This window comes from Melospiza georgiana, chromosome 4 (genome assembly GCF_028018845.1).
Source record: "Melospiza georgiana isolate bMelGeo1 chromosome 4, bMelGeo1.pri, whole genome shotgun sequence".
In the NCBI taxonomy this organism is placed as follows: domain Eukaryota; kingdom Metazoa; phylum Chordata; class Aves; order Passeriformes; family Passerellidae; genus Melospiza; species Melospiza georgiana.
In genome coordinates this window covers 11,593,772-11,616,571 of record NC_080433.1, presented here as the reverse complement: position 1 = coordinate 11,616,571, position 22,800 = coordinate 11,593,772, and the positions used below count along the sequence as shown (strand labels likewise).

Genomic DNA, 22,800 nt, shown 5'->3' with positions numbered 1-22,800 from the left:
GCCTTGGTTTTAGTTTGAGTGACAGCACACTTATAGATTTTCTCTAATTTTAATGTGCTTTCATACATAGTCCTTATTTTCATTCAGCTAAACATTGATTATTCTAAAAATCCACACTTCTAAAAAATACTTTCTGCCTCCGTAACAAAAACTTGGAAAAGGGGCTAGCAATTACAGAAAATGTATTTTTCTTTGGGAGAAAGAATTATTCCATAACAAAATGGAGATGTAGCAATAATTATTATTCTCTGTTTAAAACCCATGCAGCTGGTTAAATAATACTTCTGTAGCACACAGAAAATTGCAAGTGACCTCAGCATAGTGTTGTACATGCTGGTTTGCCTTCATCCTGTGCCAGCAAAAGATGCTACCTTTAATAGCAGTTGGAAGAACTGTGTGGTTCATTTAAATTCCACTGGACTCTTCTGAGTTGTAGCCTGTATGCTTTTCACTGTTAAAATGAAGAAACAATATCACATAATTACAACACAACCAAAGGATCCCTGAAACACAAAATGAGAATCTTAAATTTTTTCACCTTTACTGTATTTATTCCCATATTTAACCAACTGTTTATTTTCAAATTTTTGTTCCCTTTTGTTAAATTTGTTTGTAGTCTTGGATATCAGTCAGAATTGTTACTTACATGTTTTTCAGTATGAATTAACCAAGGCTTTTGGAACTTTGTAAGTTACTTCAAGATCAAAGACTGAGATGTGGTGTTTGGCACTTTACAAGTCTCATCTTTCCCCAAATCCCCAGATAATACAGTCTTTACAACAGCTGTCCTTGAAGAGCTTGATTTGAAGAATGTTGGTTGAGATGCCAAAGAAAAGTAATTTTGCATTAGTTAATCTGTTACAGACCAATAACAGCTGCTTGTACAAATTCAATACCCAGCACAATTGATTGTAAAATTTATGTCATAAATAAGGACTTCAAATTTTATTTACATGCCTCCATATACCAAGAGTAATAAAGAATATAGCAGTTAGCCAAAAATATAAAAAATGGAAAATATAGAAATATTTTTATCCAGCCCATATCCTGCCTTTTTAGAGTGAAATTTTGCCATGGGAGAAGTACAACAAATGTTGTCAAAGCCAAATTGCTACTTTGGACAGAAGGACATTTCCTTTGCCTCTTTTCTATTGACTGAAAATCATCAAATTTAAAATCAGTTTGAAAATATCTATATTTATGATACCTTGGACTTACCTTGCTGTTATCAGTGAAATTGACAGCAGATGCCTATGAAAGATACTGGAGACATTTGAAAAAAAAAAAAAAAGCAATAATGAACCTATGGGACCTCATGTTACAAAGGGGACTCCAGCATTTTGTCTTGGTCGTTCTGCTGTTGATCAATGTTGGAGAGAACTGTCAAAAAAATACCTGTTTGGTCATTATTGTTCTTAGATTGCACCTTATACAGGAGAATTCTATGGCAGGAAGAAGAGGCAGCTGCTTTTTTTGTTTCTCTTTGGAAGGGGTGACTTCACTGCCAAAATTAAGAAAGATGAGCTTTTAGCTTTGACAAATCTTCAGGTCTCAAGGATTTTACTCAGTGGTTGGGGTTTTTTCCTTTCTGTTTAGTCCCTTTATACAAGTTGACATCATCTGCAGGAAAAGTGAAAAAATTGCATGTCTTGCTCATGGAGAGAAAATAAGCCCTTAGAAGATGTCATAAAGGAAACATTAAGTTTCATCTCAGATAGTCAAACTGTATTTTCAAAATATTTGTTAGAATTCTGGAAGAAGGGCACTTGATAATGATGTGATATAAATCCAGAGTTTTCTTATAAAATGGCTTATTTTCTTTTTCCAAGAACTCTTACATATTGGAGACTATTTTCTCTACAGCAACTTGCCTCTAATTGAAATGGTGTAATCTAATCTAAAGGTCCTTTTTTTCTCTTATTTCTTTTTCTTGGTTTTTTGTTTGGTTATTTTTTTTTTAATTAGATGTCTATAAAACATGCAGCTCTGTGTTTGTGAATGATTGTGTGTCTGTGTGTCATTACCTGATTTATATCTGCTTGTTTTGTCCTTTATTCTTGAACTGCTTTATCTCTGGACTCTGTTTTCACAAACTCTAACTCTTTCTCTTTCGCATCTCCTCCTGGATTTGCTGCTTCCTTCAGCCTCACCTCAAGGTCAGTATCTGCTTTTAAAAGGGTGTTTATGAGACTGTCTATTCAGCTAAAATTGAGATCTTACGGAAGATTGCACATCAAATTACATGATTGCAAAATAAAAGATCGGAGATTCGGTTAAGTCTGTGTAGGAGGATGGGTTGAATAGGGTGCATGTTTAGAAGGAAAGAATTTGTATCAAACCATTGTAAATCAATGCTGTTGTGCACTGGGAAGAAGATGGACGACTAACCAATGAAAGTTTTAAAGGGAAAAAACTTCAGGAACAGGAAGCTGAAGCAAGACAGTTTAAATATTTCTGGTTTTATCTGTTACTTTAAGAGAAGAGATTGGCCATTAGCCATGTTCCACAATACATACACATGCTGTGGAGTGCAGAAGTGGTTCCTTTGAAATACTGGTGGTACAAACTTTAACTGCTGGATCTTTATCATTGCCTCTGTGCCTGAAACCTTACAGGGATGTTGCAGAAACAGTTTTGGTGCAGCTTGAATGTGCTGTGCTGTCAGAAAGAACAGCAGAAAGGGCTGTGGGTTAAAGAGAAGTGAATTAGCAGGAGGATGAATTTGTTGAAAACACAGTGATAAGCCTACTAAGAAACAATATGTTTAATTTGGAGTCTTTCAGCCACGGCTTATTTTTCTGTTTTTATATTTTAAAAGCTGTTGCTAACCTTAGATTTTGGGATTTCAGTAGAGTAGCTCGGAGCAAACACCTGTGGCCTAAATAACACAAGTAAGAGTACATTACCTAATGACTCTCATTTCCCTTTGAAAGCTCTGCAGCCATGTTGGATTTTAGTCTTTGCTGATAAATTCTGTTGTTAGAAACCATCTGTGACTGCTGAAGAAGGAATGATCATAATTGTTCCAGGCAGTGTCTTTGCCCAGAAAGCCACTACTTAATGACTAAAATTCTGAGTTATCATGGACCAACATCCAACTTTGCTGTTCATGGTTAGCACTGAAAAATGTGGTGGTGGCTGGAATCCCTCAGAGCTGTGATGCTGCTGACGCCTTTAAATTGTGTCAGTGCTGTGACCTTGGTTTGGCACAGGCCTTGCACTTGTGGCCTCGGGTGAGTGTTTTTCTTCCTCCCACAAACTGGAAAAAGATTGGAAGTTAATCACGTTGTTGTCATCCATCAATACCTTCCATACTCAGTGTGTCATACTGGCATATTTGTAATTACTGGGGAGAGGAGGTCTGGCCTGGAATGACCCCTTCATGTCCCAAAAAATATAACTGCCAGGAAGCTTTTCCTGCCCTGTGAACGTTCTCCTCTGAAATATCCACTCTGCCTTTTGCTGCAGGAGCAGGGCTCTGTGGCCCAGGCTCTATTTGCCTGCTACCCCCAGCAAATACTTGTTTGCTTGATGTGCTTTGGCTGATGGAGTCCTAGATGCTATGGAATTCAGCTGTCAAAGCTGCTTTGACTTCAATCCATATGGCTATAGGTTTTTTCAATACCTGTACCTATGCTGGAATTAATGATAAGAGGGGAAACAATTTTAGGGTGCTGTTTGGTTGTGGTCTTTCTAAGACCTGGAGTGATTTCTCTTTTCACAAGCAATGTAACCATAACTTTTATTTCTCACATTTAGAGCATACTGTAAAATTTGGCCAGAGAAGATATGGCTGTGATTTGAGGTGACCAAGTGTTAGGATGAGGAACTTGGAGGAGTTTTCTAAGATGTTAAAGAGATTGCCCATTCTGTCCTCACAGTTTCTTAGTTGGTTTATTGATTATTTTGGATTACTTTTTTTCCATTTTTTAAATTATTGTGGCTAGTCGCTGAGTTTTTCATTTATTTGTTAAAATAAATCAAGAGTGTAAGGAAGTAGATGGAATGACTACTCTTGGAACTACAAAATCTCTGCTGGCCAAAAAGAAAATAAAAGATTCTCCTCAGGCCAAACAGGAAAATTACGGTGGTTGAAGTATTAGTTTCTTTCCTAAGCATTTCAGAGTTTGCTAATTACCATTTACTGCAACATATTAAGAAATAGCTGTTCTGTGAAGTAACATTCTACCTTGGAAGCTATTATAGGAGGCATATCTTTATTTTTCTCTGAATGATGTAAAGCAATTTTTTTCAGACATCAGAGCAAATGTGTCTCCTGGAAAAGAACTTAGTATGGGAAAAGTGTGTTAGGTATGTCTGTATCCTAACAGGAAGAAATTCTCTGAATATTTCTGTTCTCATCTAGAACAGCTTTACTTACATTAATCAGTACCTCTGAATTTTCTGATCTATCCATGAAACTTTCATCATCTCTCTCCTGTTGACAAACTCAGTGAATCAGAATAGAACCATGTTATCCACATCACTGTTGCTGTTGTGACCTGTATTTGCTGCTCAGAAGTCTTAAGGATCTGGAGTGGATGTCATGCTGATTCATAGTAAATAAAATCGCCTTGGAAAGCACGAGGATTAGAGCAGTTTTCTGTAAGGATTTCTTTTGCTAAGCATCTCTGCTGATGACAGCTTCCCATAAAGAACTCCCCAGTGCTGGCTGAGTTCAAGAGTAATAAACCAAATAACACTATACTGATGTCATTACCTGCAGCAGTGAAAAAAAATAGAAAAAATACCATAAATTCATATGCTCCAGTTTTTCTAAGCTGTTCTTTTGAATATGTGTCACAAAAGTTGAGACAGATAAAGATAAAAAGACAATCAGGTGCTGTAACAAGCAACTGCAGGTTTTTTGAGGGAAGAATGAGCAATATTGATAATGCAGAAATAAGATTTCCAGCCTCAAACTAGGTAACAAACAGCTTAACTGGACAGGAGATATCCCACAGAAAGTGCTTTCTACTGTCAGATTTTCTGCTAGTTTAGATCACATAATTGATTGTACTGTCTGCCATGTTTTAAAGCAAGTAATCCACTTCTAAGAATAAATTTTTCCAGATTATTTTGCTGTACCAAAGAGAATTTGATGCTCTAGGAAGTAATAATGAAATTCTGTAAACCTTATTTCCCCAAGCAAGGTGGCTTGGTGATTAGATGAGTACAGGCTGGTGGCATGAATCCAGGTAAAAGTCTGCTGAGATTGTATCCATGTAAAATTAAATGTCAGTGTAGCAACTCAAGTGTAGCCTTATAAAATCAAAGTAAAAACAAAATACTAAATCTGAGAGGATTATTTCAATCCTTCTTCCAGAGTCCTAAATGTATATTAAACAGAGCATGTCTAACCACTGAAGAAATATTTAAAATGCCATCCTTCTGTAAGAATATAGAAGATAATACTGTATAAAATGTTCAGAGTGCAGGAAACTCAGGGTGCTATTCAATAATTATTTTTAAAAGCCAAACTAAAACAGCAGAGTACTTAGTGGCAGGCATGTAGTCTGTGGTACCTGTGGGCTTTTCACTGTGCTGGAAATGCCTTTGCACACTGCTGGACCTCCAGGTAGCCGTGGATCTGAGCACTGACAGCATGCCAGGGCACTCAGGAGAAATTTTACTGCAAGTGTGGCTCTTCAGTTTTATACCTTCAGGAGACTCCAGGTCTTCACTCTGCCATAATGTTGGTCATTATCCATGTCAGGAAGTGATGAAAATTTGAAGTGTGTTGAGTTAGCAGTGGTTTTAGCTCAGCAGAGACAGAAATGTTATCTTCAAAGAAGTTTACATTTATATTTCCTTGGCTGTCTCCAAAAGACAGCAATCTGTAGTAGTTGTTTTCTATTCAATATATGTTTCCTGTAGTTCTACTTGGAGCAAAAATGGCTTTGGAATTCTTTACACTAAGAAGTACTCTTTTTTAAAGAGTTATCCTTTTGAGTGAGGAGAAATATGGCTTCTTAGGGATGAAAGTGGGGAAGGAAAAAAATGAAGGCAGTGTGGGTCTCAAAATAGAACTGTGGTTTTCCTTAAAAGAAGTTGTTGGCATAGCCTTTCAAATTTGCTTTAGATGTAGTGATTATCAGAGCTTTCCTCCTCTGTTGGAAGTGGAATCTTTACCTACTCTATGTTTTAGAAGGTTGAACAATTGTTTTATTAAAACTATACCATATACTAGTAATATTATATTTAAGAGATATTAAATTATACTATACAAAGAGACTAAAGAATATTGAAGAAAAACTTGTGACTGTTTGAGATAGTTAGGACACAGTTTTGACTTAATTGGCTGAGGAATCATAACAATCTCAGTAGAATCTAATTACTAAATCCCTTCCGGTAAACAATCTTCCAAACATATCTCACATGTGTAAAAACAACAGGAGTAGCGAGTAGAGATAAGAATTGTTCTGTCTTCTCTCTGTGATTCTCTAGGAAAAATCCTGGGAGAGAGAATTATGTCTCTCTCTGTTCAGAGAGTGTGAGTGCCACAGTGTGTTGAGGCAGCATTTTTCTGCTGTGAGATTCTCAGCTGCCTGGGAAGTCACTGGTTGCATGTTGAGTCTGTGCCAGTGCCTGAAGTGGAACCTTTTGTTCTCGTGTTGCTTGTGGAGTTCAGGTTGCACTGCTGACCTGCACACAAGGTGTGCCTCAGATGGGAGCCTTTGAGCCCTGGTGTTTCAGATGTGCCTTTCACTGCCTCACTTACCAATTGACAGCATTACTTCACTGCTCGCTGAGCTCATGTTTTCCATCCTCATTCCTGTGAAACCAGCTTCCCTGACAGGCCTATGCATCATCTCTGCAAATAATTCCTCATCTTTTGCATGAAAAATATGTTAGATAAGCAGAGATATTTATTACAGTCATACAGCTTATAGATTCTGTGAATATTTCTGTTGCTATCAGTCAGTTAATTGGAAATCATTCCTAATCACTTTACTGAAAAATGAAAACAAAATTTCTTGTCCATGAAATCCCAAGTAGGCTATTAGAGATACTGCAAGATAAAAACATGCTTAACATTCTTAGACTAAAATTAAATTAGAAAACTCTTTTTCCCCCTTTTCCCTTTCTTTTCTGTGGCTCTCTTCCATTTCATTGTTCTTGCAGGGTGGTGTATTCAAGCATTCCCTCCTCCTGCATAATGTGTTCTTCATCTGCAAACAATAGAGGGCTCTTTCATACTGGAATATGTCAGCTTTTCTAGATAGTCTTCTTGAAGTACCCCAGGCAATTCAGACAGATTTAATCAAGCTCTCAGTAACTTACTTAATTTCCTGCTTATCCAGCAGATAGGCCACTCTTCTTAATTAAGAGAAATGGGGTTTTTTGCACTTCCTTGGAGAACAAAATATTTCCAGTTGTCACTTTCTGTTCATGGCTGAGTAATTAACTCCCATCTCCAAGGGGTAAGGTGCCTCCTCTTCCTTTAGTGACCCAGCACACTGCTCCCAATGTAAATTGCTTTTACATGGAGCATTCCTATGTATCTGTTTACAACACTGAACAGATTTGATAGAAATTGGGATCAAGCATGTTGATAGTTTTGGGGTGGCCGTGGGGTTGGAATGATTCAGTTCCAGCTTTCTTCCTTCAAGCACTTTGGAATGAACTTTTCTTTTTTTTACATATTTCTTTTTATACAAAACCAGAAGTGATCAAGAATTACAAACCTGAGTTGCAGAATGCTCTCTGTAAATGCACAAAAGCCTCATTTCAGCCTAGAAATTACAGCTGCCAGCAAGTGGCAATTGCCAAGCTGGAGTGCTCAGGGCCAGCCTTGACAAAGAAAGGAAAGGGTGCCAACCCAGCAGAAAAGTGAGGCTGCTTTCCTTCCAGTTCCTCCTCTCCTGGGAACTAAAAGAGAGGTGACATAATGCAACTTTACCCCACAAATATCTGTAAAGATAGAACTCTTATTATAGTGGGGATGTTGTACCTTTGAAAATGCATTCCTTTGGGAGCACCACTATTGTGTTCATCCCTGGATCTTTCCTTAAGCTTATCCTATTCTGTAATTGTCTGCATTGTATTTTCCATTTAGTTCCTTGAGTCTGCAGAGTTTTAATAAAACAAGTGTATTCCTGGTTTTCAGGTGGTAGCATTATTCTTGGTTTTGTGGGATGCCCCTGATTTCTTATGTTATTGTCCCAAATTTTTAAATGTTGTTAACTTAAAATTAGCTACTAGATACATTAGTTTCACTTTTCAGTGTGTGATTTTTCACTTTCACAAATCAATCAGAATATGTTAGCAATTTCAATTAGTAATAAATAGCTTAGAAATAGGTTTTTTAATTACTTACTCCTAGCAATATATGTAAAATACATGAGAGCAAACACATTTTCAGTATTTAGGATGTCAGCATATTTTAAAGGATTGATACCTCAAATCAGTGTAAATTGTCATTTCTTTTAGCACTTGCTCCTCTTGCTCAATTTTTTTTTTTCATCATTTACTTTAAGGACATCATGTATGAAAAAAAAAAAACAGGAGAAAGCGTTAAATGAAATTAATTATCAAAACTTTAGTAGGTATACTGCTTAAATGTGTAAGACATATCTTGCTTTTTTAACACACACCTATCAAGAGGACAGAATAATAATGTTCAACTGTTATCCCAAATTCCTGCAAATTTTTGGAAAGGGCTTTTCTCTCTTCATAGCTTGTTTACATACATATAGATGTTTAAGCTACTCTAGCATGGTTTTTAAATGCCTAGTTTTAAAATTTCCTTCTCCTTACAATAATTTTTTGTTTGGTTGCAATGGCTAATTATGTTTGATTTTTGGTTTTAATTGTTGTTTGTATTGGGTGTTATTTTAGAAGGAATTAGAAAATATTTGCCCATCTGAAATAAAATAACTGCTGTATGGGGTTTTGTTTTGTCTTCTGGCTGGTGGGATTGCAGTTAAAAAAGACATGTGTTGTCTTAGATCACAAAATACCCTCTGAACCTTCAATAAAATGCCATTCAACACTTTTTTCAGCCAAGTGGGGCAGGTCTCTTGAGCAGAGAGTGGCTGGCTGTGTGTGATCTGTTCACAGGGCAGTTGGTTTGTGAGCTGGAGTTGAAGGTGAAGAGAACAGCACCTGTGGGACTTCTTCCCACACTGTTAGGGCCAAATTCAACTAACCCAGCAGCATGTTGCAGGGCAAAGGAATCCACACCAAAGCCTAATCAGCCATTTTATAAATGTCATTTTTGGCTTTGCATCTGTTTGCTCAATTAACAAAAGCAGGAAAAAAATACAACAGAACAAACTTATTTTTGAACGACTGAATGCTTTTATTAAGGTCCTTAAAGTATTAGTATTTTTCTTAACAAAGGAACACCCATACAGGTGTTCAATATGTTACAGGTTTATTTCAGAATACACCTGAAGTTTGTGTTTTTAATTTCCTAGCAACAATCAAAACTAAAAGTTGCAAGATTTTACAATTAAGGTTTCTTTTTTAGTTCAATTGCTGTCAGCTTACAAAAATAGTTATCAAATGTATGATTAATTTGCTATTTAATCTTTGAAGTTTGAGTTAAAATTTTAAACCAGTTATGAAATTATGGTAATGTATTCATTATTTTCATCACAGAATTTGCTTCCAGGAAATAGGTGCTGAGAATTTAAGTAGTTGGGAAGCTGTATATTCATTTATTAGTCTTTTTTTTTTTTAGCTTTACATTGGCTGGACAAATAGGTACAAAGCTGTAATTAGAGATTAATGAAAGCATGAGTTGCTGTAGATGTTTACCAGAAATATTTAGTGTCTTATTGTATTTGGCCCTGTCTAAAAGCAAACCTTTGGTTTGCTTGATGTGATATGGACTTGTTGCACTAAAACAAAGACACTTTGTTTAATCTCTGCTGATAATCCATCAATTTCAGGCAGTCGGTGGGAGCAATTTTTCTTTTCTTACTTTTTTTTTGAGAATACTTAGAGAGCAGCATTTGACTTTGCCATTGTATGTAGCTGGGCTTCTGTCTTGTGACTGGAGAGCACCCTGGTTAATTCTGGTTTTGTTTTTTTTAATTCCCTCATGAAATATTCCATCTAGCATTAATACAAACTTATGCCACCTTATTACTTGGTAGCCCTCATCTGTTGCTAATGAGTCAGGTGATAGATTTCTTTTCCAAGGTGTTTCTAAATTATAGGAGGGTTGGGCTAACATTTTTTTATTATATTGAGTTTCTAGATTCATATGGCGTGTGCTCCCCTATCTTGTATCTTCCCATCCACTGCTTGTAGAAGAAAATCTTTGTGTTGTTTCAGCTACAGGGAGAGATGTGCTGACTGCATCAGGAAATGTGCATTATATTATGTAAATAATTCTTATCACTCAAGAAAGTCAGTGGTCAGTGTAAAGTCGAGATCTGCTTGAAGGCTGGACTTTAACACCTCTTGATTCAGACATTGTTGAGCTCCTGTCCCTAATATCTGGGGCAAGTGAGTTTCCCACAGCCTTCACCCCTTGCCTCCTCCAGTGCTGACCTGAACACACACTTTGTTTTCAGAAATCAAAGTTTCCTAGCCTCAGGAAATGAAGTGCACCCCTCATCTCTTAAAGCCACCATGGGACAATTAGACTCACATGCAGCAGCCCAGTCACATTTTCAGGATCTGCTAATATTTTCATTGGCACTCCTTACCTTGTCATAGAAGTGGTGCAGAACAGCAAGGAGCAGTGTAACAAAATGATGAGAGGTTTTGGGAGAAGTCCACAGGCAGGAGAGGTGGCTGAGTGCTGTGCAGTTGAACAGGAACAGTTTAAGTGTGGTGATTGGTCTTTTAGCTTGGATGCAATGACCAACAGAAGTGGTAATATTAAACCAAGTTTCTGAAGCATAGTGAAATTATTGTTTCTTTTAGGTAGTAATTTAATGCACCATTTTTGAGCTTGTTATAACATTGAAGGGCAGTGACAAACTAGTTGAGAAGCTGGAACTGCTGTGTACAGCCAAAGCCCAGGAAAAGGCCCAGATAACACTTAAAAAACCCAACCCAGCAATACAAAATTCCACATAGATCTTCAGCAGTAACTCCCCTAATCCTAATTTTTTGAATGTGTAAGTTGAAGAACTTTGTTCAACCCTTGGCAGCTGTCAGTCACACACCCAGTTGTGGTGGTGGGGCTGTGTGGTGTGGTCAGTCCTGTTTCCTTCATTGCTGATTTATCTTCCCTTTATCACTTGGCTTTTTTGTGAGGTTAAGCAATTAGGCTTTCCAAACACTGCCATTATTCTTCATGATTTGGTGACTAACCCTAACTAAGGTAAAGTGAGTTTTGAGCAACTAAAAGCCAAATCAAAACTTTTAAAACAGGTTTTTTTCCTTATTTTCAAAATATTTTTGGGAAGAATTTTTCCTTGGTTTCCTTCTGCTGCATGCCCCAGAATGTAAATATTTTTCTTTGTGTACCAAAACTACAAAAAACCCCACAAAACAAAGCAAGAAAAGCCAAACAACTCACCTATATATCACTGTATTCGTGATCTTTTAAATTCAGAAGTTATGGTTAAGGATATGGCCAGCTAAAATATTTTGTAGGGGCAGACCTTAAAAACAAAAAAGTGACAAAGGAAATTTTTGGGGTAAATATTGTAATTTGGACATTTAGGACTACAAAAGTGTTTGGGATCTTAGGCAATGATAGCACCACCCTCAAGGAGGGCAATAGAAGGTGCATCAGAGGAAGTTCAGGCTGGACTTGAGGAGCAGACTCCTCACCATGAGGGAGCAGAGAAGTGATCACAGCTCTAAGACAGAGTTCAAGCAGTGTCTGACAGTGCTCTCAGTGGTGTGGTTTAGGTTTAGGTAGTCATGCAACAAGCAGGGAGCTGGTCTGAATGATCCTTATGGGTCCCTGCCAACTTGAAATATTCAATAATTCTACACTATGTATTGTAGAACCTAATATTTCATAACACAAGGCACTGTGGCAATACAAAACTAAATAACACACTAAGTCATTGCATCCAGTTTTCAGTGTAGGCTTTTTGAGTCATGTTGACTATTTTATCAATATAAGTCATGTTGATGAGCAAAGTGTTCTTTAAAGCATCTGAAGTTCATCTGTCCATCAGGATTAGCAGCTGCAGCAGCAGTGGAGTGTCCTGTGGGTGGTGGTAATGCTGCAGCAATGAAAGCTTGAGCTCAGCAATCCTTCTGACATGGCTGACAGACACATGGAAATATTTCTGAGTGCCTAAGTCAGATGTGTAAAACAAGCTGTTTCTATAGCAGTGCACAAGATGTGCATGTTTGTTCCTGGTGTTTTAACCATTGTGTGAAATGCAGCATGTATGTGTACACTTTGTATTGCAGGGAAGCTTTTGTGATGGTTCAAAAGCATTCTAAATGTTTGCTTAACCTGGATTGTTCTAAAAACACTGCTGTGTGTTAGCCACGTAACTGTGAAGGAAAGGTATGTTAAAATATAATATTAAAATCAAATTAACTTATTCATGTTTTCAGTTAACATTTTATCAACTTCTGTCTTACAAGAATAACATCTGAAATTATGTCAGAAAAGATAACCAGATGCAGATAATAGCTTACATTACATTAATGTGTAGCATGAAAGTCCATGTGAGGAGAGAATTAGCAACTGTATGTATGCTGATGTGCATTACAGTAAAAGATAATGAGATCAGTGTCAAAATGAAAAAAATGTTGACATTAATGCAGAAAAAATAATTTCATAAAAGCCTTTAAGATATGGCCTATGTAGCAATTGGTCTTCTTAGTGAGGAAAGGTTTTCCCAGTGGCTGATGGGTAACAAAGGGATTTGCCACTTTTCAGGAATGCCTGATGCTCCACTGATCTTCTATTGTTTATAATTGTCTTCCTGTTTTCAAATAATTTTAAAATGCAAAATCTTCTAATTTGAATTTTTTTATTGCTTATTGTGATTGTTTGACTTTATTCCTCATGGTGTTGGGCTATATTTCATCACTGGAAATGCAAGAATTTCATAGAGAAGTGGAAAGACTTCTGTGGAGAGCTTTACTCTTTCATTAAAAAAAGAGTAAAGCCATTGATACGAACAGTTGGTTTCAGTGTCCACATTAGGAAATCTTAGGGGATTTTTTCATCTGCCACATGGACTAAATTGGGCACCCAAAATGAAAGGATGTGAAATGTTTTATTCTGAAAATCTTGGCCTGTCTTTAGTTGAAAGACTTTGGGATTTGCATTTTTAAATCAGAAGCCTGAATTTGATTCTACCTCCTTTTATCTAATTCATTAGTCTGTAACAGTACTTGGCATACTGTGAAATGGAGAAAAATTCAAAATAATGGATTATTCAAAAAATTCAAAATAATGCCCTCAAAACTTTTGAGGGCAAGATGTTGTAGGAGATGGACTTTCAAAAAAGATAGTTATCTTAAAATTGCTGTTAAAAGTGCTAAAGAAATTGTTGTTTCCAAAATGAGTGGGATTCTTCATTGTAATTCAACATAAACATTCTCAATAGGTTTTTCTTCTTTTATATATGACTGTAATATTTTTAGTATTTGATTTGAGGTGACTTTGAGGATAAACATCTTTTGAGATGAGATACTTATGCTTTTGTTAGTTTTGTTGTTTCTGCTGGTTGCAGTTGGTATCTTCTTCAAAGTTTTATCTCAGTGAACATGACCTGGCTCTCCAGCTTTAATTAGAACCACCAGAATTCTTTCTCTCTTTTGTAGTCCTGTTTTGCAAAGATATTTCTGTAGGAATGTGTGTTTATGGTAATATTTAATGCACTGTATCTCTCAGAAGTTCATTTGCTTTTTATTTTGTGATGAAAGCTCACATGCACATAGCAAGTTGCTGTTTGCATGCCGACAGTGGTGCTTTCTAGAAAACATTCTTAAACCTCTAAGGTCTTGACATCATTACACAAAACTCATTCTCTTTTTACTATCTTTAATCTCATGCAAGTTTTTGCAGTTTTAATCAAAATACTCTTAGAGATTAAGGATTTTATTTTAAACTTTGCTGTCCCTTTGATAGGATATGTGCTCTACATATGTGCAATTCATTCAAGAGTTAAAATAACATTAGGCTTACAAAATTAAACTCTCAAACTGAGGGAGTTGCAGAGCTTTGTTTGTTTCTTTGTGTTTCTTTTTTCCTAATAAGCTTCCTTGTGCACATATATTATGAAAAAAATTCCTCTTGACTGTCTCCTCATAAAATGTACCAGTTGCAGTGTGCTCACTTAAGTCACGTTCTTTCTGTAATTTTATTTTATTGTACCAGTTCAGTATGTGGTCCAGTTCTGCACATGGTTCAGTGGTGGTGTGGAGATGAAATTGAAATCATCAGTAGTACTGCAGTGTTTAAAATAGCAACAGAACTGTGTTATTGGGCAGTGAATGGGGTGACACCTAATAAGCAAGCTTTTGAGGTCTGGTGATATTAAAAATATTAGTACGTATTTAAATATTTTAAAAGATTGTTTGCATATATAAAAAGATGATTCTCTGACTGGCTTTGAAGACTGAAAGTTATTGGCAGAGAAGGAAGATCATTCTTTACAGAACCACAGTATGAAGTCTTCAGAGCTTCACAGAACTTTCATGGTATAAATGTCAAAGGGCTGTGGACTTGTAAATGCTGAACCTTTTGCATGATTATCTGCATGAGGTGTTGTAAAAGTGAGAATTTTCATTTGGTACCACGGGCATTAAGATGAGATTAAATGTGTATTCATGTATCGAATGACTCCAAGCCTTGTTGGGTTTATAGATTTGGAGTTTCATGTAACCTTCCCAGATTTATACAATTAAACAGTTGGGGAAATTCTAGTTACTGCCACAGATGCCTGTATCATTTGAAAACTTTATAGCCCAACTTTTGTTCCTTTTTCACATCAGAGATATGGAGGGATAGTTGTGTCTTGTATGTGATTCAAAGCCGGGTTAAATGGAGCTTTGAGCAACCTGGTCTAGTAGAAAATTTTATGCAGATTGATCTCTGGATTACAAGCACTAGGTAATTTCAAGATTTAACTTTAATAAAGCTTGTTTTTGTCTCAAAGCATCTACCTAATATATTAGAATGTCATTGATTTTGGTTCACACCAAAATTAATGTCAATAGTACATGTCCTTATAATTGCCCATCTCTTTGAAATACATATTTTGTTTGAGAACACTTTGGACCATGTAGGAGATTATCTATTTCAGATAGATAATCTATTTTGAAGAAGGTTGGGGCTTTATTAATATTGTTGTCTCTTATCTAACTAGTTGGTTATAATAATAAAGATCAGTTTCTCAATATGTGAATCTAGCTTTGCACATTTATTTTAAAAAAACTTAATTCCTCTAATTTTAATTTTAAAATTGAGTAAAAATTCTCATATGGAATTGAATGTGTTGGGCTGACATATTTTCATTTTCTGCATCGCCTTAGCTGTACTTTCTGTGTTTATTTTATTGGACAGATAGAACTGTGTATTGTACAAGCTGAGCTGGTGCCAGCATAATATTTCCAATAAGTTGTTTAATCACTGAGCAAGTCTGCTTTCAAACTGGGCAATGAGCCCATTGCCAGTGTGCAGCATTGGGTTAGAATAACTCAACAATTACACTGGTGGTGTTTAAAAATCATCCTGACTCAAATCAGCTGTAACTCTTGGACAGGGTAGTTAAGTATGCCAATAATTTTTTAACATCATCAGAAAAGAACTTTCATTTTTTATTGGTCTCCAGAGGCCATCAGCACTTTTTCACCCTAAGAGTTTGTTTTAGCACCAAGGAAAATGTGCTGTTTTCACAATTTTCCCAGTCTCGGTTGGCTTACATTGGAAAAAGCAGAGCTCAGAGTTGAACCTCAGAGCTCAGAGTGTTTTTGGAGGAACTCAAAACACTGACTGGTCATATGCCACGTAATTTGAACATAAATATATCACAAAGAGATGTGTTCTTGATCATACTTTTGTTAGGAGTTCTGAAGAAAATATTAAAGAAGGCTTGTTTGTGATCTGTTCTAAAAGTATTTCTGAAATACAGAAGAAACATTCTTCCCTGTCTGTGTGGATAACATACCAGATCTGAAGCTGGTATATCATTCTGTTTTCTAAACAGTAAATTAAAGAGCCGCCTCTACTACTTGCATGATGTTTTGGGGAAATCTTGCAACCAAAGAATCTGTCTTTTATTCCAAAATCCAAACTCCAGATATAATTATGGAGAAAAGGGCTGAGGAAGCAAAGCTAGCCTGTTTTGTTTTGAATGGACTAAAAGTTTAGACTTAAGTTCTCTGTGGTCAGGAGGCTGAGATTAAAGGGTCTGTAATTAGATTCAATACTCCATGTGTCTTAATGCCCTGAAAGGCCAAACCCTGTCTGCAGGCAGTGGTAGCTGCCAGGATCATCAAAAATAGTCTATAAATGCAAGTGAAAAGGAAATGATGCACACTTTCTCAAATAGTTTGTTCTTACTTGTTGTGTCTTGTTTGTGTAAAAAGAAAGGATAGGAAATGCCTCAAAATATCAAGAAAACAGGTAGATTTTGAGGTTGAAAAGAAATTGTTTTACCTCTGGAAACAGATTGCCTAATTCTTCTATATTCAAGTCATGTTTCAGTAGTTTTCCTGTTTTCCTCACATTAGATACAGTGGTACCCAAAGCAAAATGGGTTATTAGGTTTCTGTAGTTTTATATGTACGTTTGTGTGTGTGAACAGAGAAGAGTTTTCTTCCCCAAAGTCAGAAGAAGACAGGTGCATCTTTTGATTAATAGTTTATTAATCAAATTATAATTACCAAATGCTTTTGTTTCAGGAATTTTCTAGGTCAGGTTAATAGTAATGAGCAAAATGAATTCTTCTTTTGGCTGAATTAATGGAGGGTAATGCTTGAGGATGAGTTTGGTGACCTTGTGCAAAGGAAGTGGTGGCACTTGATGGTGCCACTGTTCCCTGGCCCAGCTCCTCACTGATGGAAACTGCTCTGGACCACGCTCTGAGTGCTCCTCTCTTTTGCAGGCAAGTTAAAGATCAAAACAAGAAAGTAGCAAATCTGAAGCACAAAGAACAAGTGGAGAAAAAGAAGAGTGCACAGATGCTGGAGGAGGCCAGGAGACGAGAGGATAACCTTAATGACAGCTCCCAGCAGCTTCAGGTAACGTGGGAATTGATTAATGCAGTTGGGATAAGGAGCCAGGCTGAGCTGCCTGGCTCTCTGCTCTACCTCCTGGTCTGTTCTCATAGCTTTTACCTAACAATTTTGTCCCTGATTGTTTAAAAAGACACATCTATCCTACAGCATTTCAAAGAAAGCAGCCTCTCTCAATTGCCTTCATATCTTCCTCAATTCTCATAAGAGGAAAATGTACTTTTAACTGTCAACTTGGTTATGAAGTGCATTGTTGAAGTAATTATATCAATTCCATATTGAGATTGGGTGTGACATTTCTTTCTTCTCTGCTCTTCTAACATCCTTTTTCTTTAGCTGTTTTGTCTGCTTTCCCAGCTGGTTTTACCTTATATTGGTGTCCTTTCTTCAGTAAATGAAAGATAACCAAGTAAGTATTCCTAGAGAAAGCTGGAGTTACTGTGAGGTGACTGGAGGACCACATTTTCTATTGTAGTCATGCTTGTTTACCTCATGAATTCCTGGTGTGCTTTCTGGTCAGTTGCCTTTATTTATGAAATGATCATGCTGCTGCCCCACAGAGTTATCTGGTTACCTCAAATCTGCCCAGGCATAAGACAGTCACTGGTATAAAAGCAAGCCAAATATTTCTCAGTGTGCTGTGTATTGAGATTAGCTGCAGAAGGTTTATCAAAAGGTAAGTTTTCAATTGCTGTCATAAAAATATTAAACTAGTGGCATGGGGTATAGCAAAGATACCATGATGCTAAGTGTGGAGGTAATAGACATTTTGACTGTGTTTTCTTTAATTTACAAAAATAACTTTCTTTTTGGTGAATGAAAATAAACATGGAAACTGCACCCTACCTTGTAGCCTTTCACTCTGTTAATCTTTAAAGAGCAAGCCTTTCTTTGTTTTCCTTTGTTATTCTTTTTATCAGCCACATATCTTAATACATCTACAATGAAGACACAGAATACATCCTAAAGGTTTCCTAGTAAAGATAAACTCTTTCCTTATGGGATGATGGGGGGATGTTTTCAGCTAAAACTTTGAAAGAACCGCTGAAACCTGTGTCCATGGAATGCTCTCAGATGCACCATTTTGTGGTTTTCTCCATCAACTCCGGTCCTGCATGTACTGGGCAATGAAATAGTTAAGTTCCAAGTGTATGAGAATGATTTCAAAACTGCAGACCTTTATAAAAGGCGGGAATGTGGGATTTCTACATCTGCTAATGGGTTTTGTGGCTGTAGTGCTATGGCAATTCACAAGGCTCTCGTTATGTGGCAGCTATGTTTGAATAACACAGTCCTCCTGGTATTGGTGAAATGTCTTTAAAAATTCCTGAAACTACTACAATATTTGGTTAGATGCCTAATCTGCATTTGAGTAAATCTATATTTCAAGTGTGAAAAGACAGCTGGTGCTTCACATTTTCCTTGCAATTACATGGGAGATATATTTATTGAATGACACCATTCCACCAGACCTTCATCTTTGTTTTTATGTAGCAGTTCAAGATTTTAAAAGGAATGGCTTCCTTTTCTGGCTCTCCCTCCCCAGTTGTTCTTTTCTTTCCCTTTTTATTTTTCTATCTTTTTCACATATGTAATGCACTGAAAAAAAGCCTGAAATTTGTTTTCTCTCAGCTTCTATTTGTATACTGAAACCACTTTTTTTTTCTTTTAAGAAACAATAATATATGTGAAATGTTTGTACTATATAGCAATGAACAGAAAGTGATATTACAGTTGCTAAGAACTTTAAGTTCTGCTAAAACTATTTAACACCAGTTTCTGGTACATCAAGGAGATGGTACAGCTTTGGTGGTAGCAGTGAAGCAGCTTTTACTCAGAAAAAAATGGTGTTGCTTTACATCAGAGTTCTTTAAGAATGTATAACTTCCCTTACAATTTCTTACCTAACTCTTTACTTATAAAGTGTTTTAAGCAGTTGAGAGATCATAGATATAAAAATATGAACAGCATGGATATCTTTACCTTTTCCCATTCAGATTTTCCAACTAGAGATCTCTGTAGGGCAGTACATACTTTTTTGCAGTTTGCTTATGTTTTGGTTTATTCTGCACTGGTGTCTTTGCTTTCTATGTAGTTATATGCAAGTTTTTTTGACACTAAAAATCAACGTTATTAAATGCATTATTAAATAAAATAAGATTGAAGTGTGAGGTGATAGTCAACATTGAAGTGTGCAAGTTATCATGGTATTAATGTTACTTGATTTTCCCTAGTGCTTTTCCTGCTTTTGAGAACATAATTGTCCTGTTTGGGTGGGCTCTGTTTTAGAGAGCCTTTCCCCATATTCAGCACAAGGCTGAAGGGAATGCTTTTATTCACAGATGAAAAAGGTCTGTATGCTCTAATGAAAATATCAGGTTAAGGTAAAATATGGAGTGTTTAATGACAAGTGACAGGTTCAATAAAAGCTCCTTCCTTTAGAAGAGCCCTCTGCTTACAGCCTCCCTCTCTCAAGGACTGCAACATTTTGGTTTCCTGGAAGTAAAATTTACCCAGAACCACATTTCAGTTTGTTAGTTGTGGAGACCTGTCTTCTCTCTAGGCTCTTAAAGGGCGCTGCCTTGTAATTGATTTTAAAAAAAAATTAAACCTGAGAGGACTGTAGATATTTAACTTCTTTTTTTTTTTTTTTTTTTTTTTATGCAACCATTGCTGGCTTTGGGGTCAGGACACACAAGCACCAATTTCGGATAATTTTGGTCTTGGTGGTTTTGGCTGGAATTAATAATAAGCCATTATGAAATGCTTAAAAATATATGATCTGCATGTTCTTGGGTTGACTGTCTGCAATCTAGTCAAATAAACAGGGTCCCAAGAACACAGTGCCCTGCTCTCCTCTCTGTCCCTACCAGGCCTGTGGTTTCTTTCTTCCTGAGGCCAGTCACAAAATGTTCGTTTATTCACAGAGCTCTGATGATGGAAATTTGGTATTTTTGGGAGTGGGGGAAGAATGAAAACCATAATGTCTCAATTCTAGTGAGATGGATATATGGCTTTCCAAATTTGTCTTTTCCTCCTGGGTTCCCTTAAACCACAACTCTCCAGAGATCTGAGAGGCTGATGAGTGTCTGGTCTATAAGCAGGATTAAAAAAACAAACAAACTGTTGGGTTGGAGTAGAAATTTTTTGCTTTAAGTGACTAAAGCTTGGCTATTGTGAAAAATAATTGATCTGCTGTTTAGTCCAAGAAAGATAACATTTACTGAAATTTCATTGTATTTGAATGGATACTTCAAGCTGGCTTCTTAAAGAGAGTATGCATATTTTCTTGGTTTATCACTCTAGCATCTTCTGAAGTTTTCCCCTAGCTTTCAGAATATCCATGCTGGGGATTTGTGTGCTGGTGAATCTGTGTTGCAGCAGGTGTCCATCAGTCTCCAATTGCTGCTGACAAACTGTATGTCCAGATGATGTGTAAGATGTGTTTGAGTGCTTTAATGAGCAACTGTAGAGAGCAAGTAAACTTATTAGTTCTTTTTTTCTTTTTCCACACCCAAGTTTAGATAATGTAATGTATATTCCTAATCCATGAACTGTAGATGCAAGTATATGCTATTTGTTTCTTGTGATAGTGTATTTCTTTTACCATATTGGAAAAACCTATCATTCCAGGAAAGAGCTCTACTTTTAATATAGACAAATATGCAGTTTTATGTTCAGTAATGTTTTTACTGTGATCCAGATGAAGCTCAGTGAAATGGACAGATAAGCAAATACCTTCTAATCAAATGAACTTTATACATTCATTAAATGTCAGCCACAATGCCCCAAGGCTGCCAAGTGTATTGGAGGCATTTGGACAATGCCCCCAACAGCATGCTTTAACTTTGGGCAGCCCTGGGCTGGGTGGCTGCTGGAATAGGTTCCAGTTGAAGTAGTCCTTTGTGGTTAACTCTTTGTTATGAGACATCCCTGCATGTGCACACAGTCAGTGCCAGCACTCAAAAACCTGAAAACCCCAGTGGAGCCCAGTCCATCTGAGCTTAAATCACTGAAAAATTTCCTCTTGATATGCTATGATTGGATGTTGAAGGGGGGGGTGGATGAAGTTTTTTTCATCTTATCTCTTTATAGTAATATTATACCATAATGAAAATTATGTTGTGTTCTCTTTTGGCTGTTACTAAAGCCAGATTATGCTTTCATAATTAATCTCTGAACTTGCTTTTGGATAGTGAGTACAAAATTTCTGAATAAAAGGTTAAAGGAAAACTTTCCAAGCTTAAAGTTCAAGATCTTCTCGAAAACTTGCATCAGATTTGAAGCAAATTGGTTATGCTGGTTAAATATGTTAGGTGCTTTCCTGGGATAAGTGACTTTCAAGTGTGGAGCTCCTGGCTAATTTCTCTTCCATAAAAACCACTGCTGTATCAGATTCCAGACTTGCCTGCCAGATGAGTGCAGCTCAACATGTTACAGCCCAGAGAACACTCAGCTGCTCCATTTCAGCCTGGCAGAAATCTGTTCTTTAAAGCCATCTTGCATCTGCAGGGTTTGTTCCAGAGCACAGTCTGACATACCAAACATGTGTCTGCTCACTGAGCTGAGATGCACCTTTGGGAATTACTCAGATCTAAATGTTCTTTTCCTCTCACTTCCTCTCCCAGTGCTTTTTAGACATTAATTACATCATGGAGAGGTTTTGGCCTCCCTGTCCTGGGTAATTCCCTGTGCTGCCCAGCCTTGGGGTGTCAGTGTTCCTTGGGCCTGACTGGTGCCATCAGCACTTAGGCAAGTGGCTGTAATTTCACTTAAGGCTGCATTCAGGTCTAGGTCATTCTCATCCTGTCCTCCAGGACAGAGCTCATGGCATCAATTGCTGAAAGGATACCAATTCACTTTGCAATTCATTTTTAAAGAAATTTTTCAGTATTTTTTGAAAGGATGAGTTTTCTTGTCAGTTAACAAATAGGATGAAATTTAATATTGTTACATGTTCTCAATAATTTAGCTAAAGATGGTTCTGAGGTAATGTGAATCAGTATTTTACTGTCTGCTTCAGTGTTATGTGGGACTTTTGTTAGTGAAAATACAGCAAGTATGAACAAATACAGGCTCTAAAGATCAATTTTACCTCACAAAAATGTAACTGAAATAATAGTATGCAAATATTTCCTCCTATTTTACTTGGTCAGTGGTAGCCAATAGTTGGTTTTGGGATCAACTTACCCTCCAGCTCTTTCTCTCAGAGATTCTGTGACAGCTGGCTTCTCATTACAAAACAGGACATACATATGCAGTAGAGACATCAGTATGCATCATGAGTCATTAGTGATGTAATATTCCAGTAGGAATTTTCATTTCCATCAGCTTTTACAATACATTACAGAAAATACAGTGTTCACAAACTTTTCAATCTGTGTGTATTTGGAGGGTTGTGATTTTCAGCACAGTGTGTTGCAGTTAGTGTAGAAACAGGCACATCTTTAACCCTGGCAGATGCTTTGAGAAAAGCTAGCTCTTGTTCTGATCATGTCATAGCCCTCTGTCAAGAGAGCTTTTTCTTATCTTTCCTGGATGCCTGGGAGAAGTTCCAAAAATGTTGACCTTTTAGCTACACATTTCATCACTTAGAGTAAGGGGAGATTTCTTGAGGGGAGGTGAGGAAGAATTAATTTGAATTGTAGCCCTTTTTTGGGAATTAAAAATCAT

The 22,800-nt window shown here is 36.8% G+C and overlaps 1 protein-coding gene across 8 annotated transcripts in view; it reads left to right on the top strand.

Annotated features, from left to right (window-relative positions):
- Nucleotides 1–22,800, top strand: part of ERC1 (ELKS/RAB6-interacting/CAST family member 1) — a 267,802-nt gene that overhangs the window by 123,921 nt on the left and 121,081 nt on the right. For 5 of the 8 annotated variants that reach the window (XM_058022070.1, XM_058022066.1, XM_058022068.1 and 2 more), the window contains 2 exons: nucleotides 2,145–2,156; nucleotides 16,998–17,133. In XM_058022070.1, the coding sequence (XP_057878053.1) occupies nucleotides 2,145–2,156; nucleotides 16,998–17,133 (148 nt within the window). The remainder of the gene's footprint in view (nucleotides 1–2,144; nucleotides 2,157–16,997; nucleotides 17,134–22,800) is intronic. The other 3 variants (XM_058022071.1, XM_058022067.1, XM_058022065.1) reach the window with 1 other exon arrangement.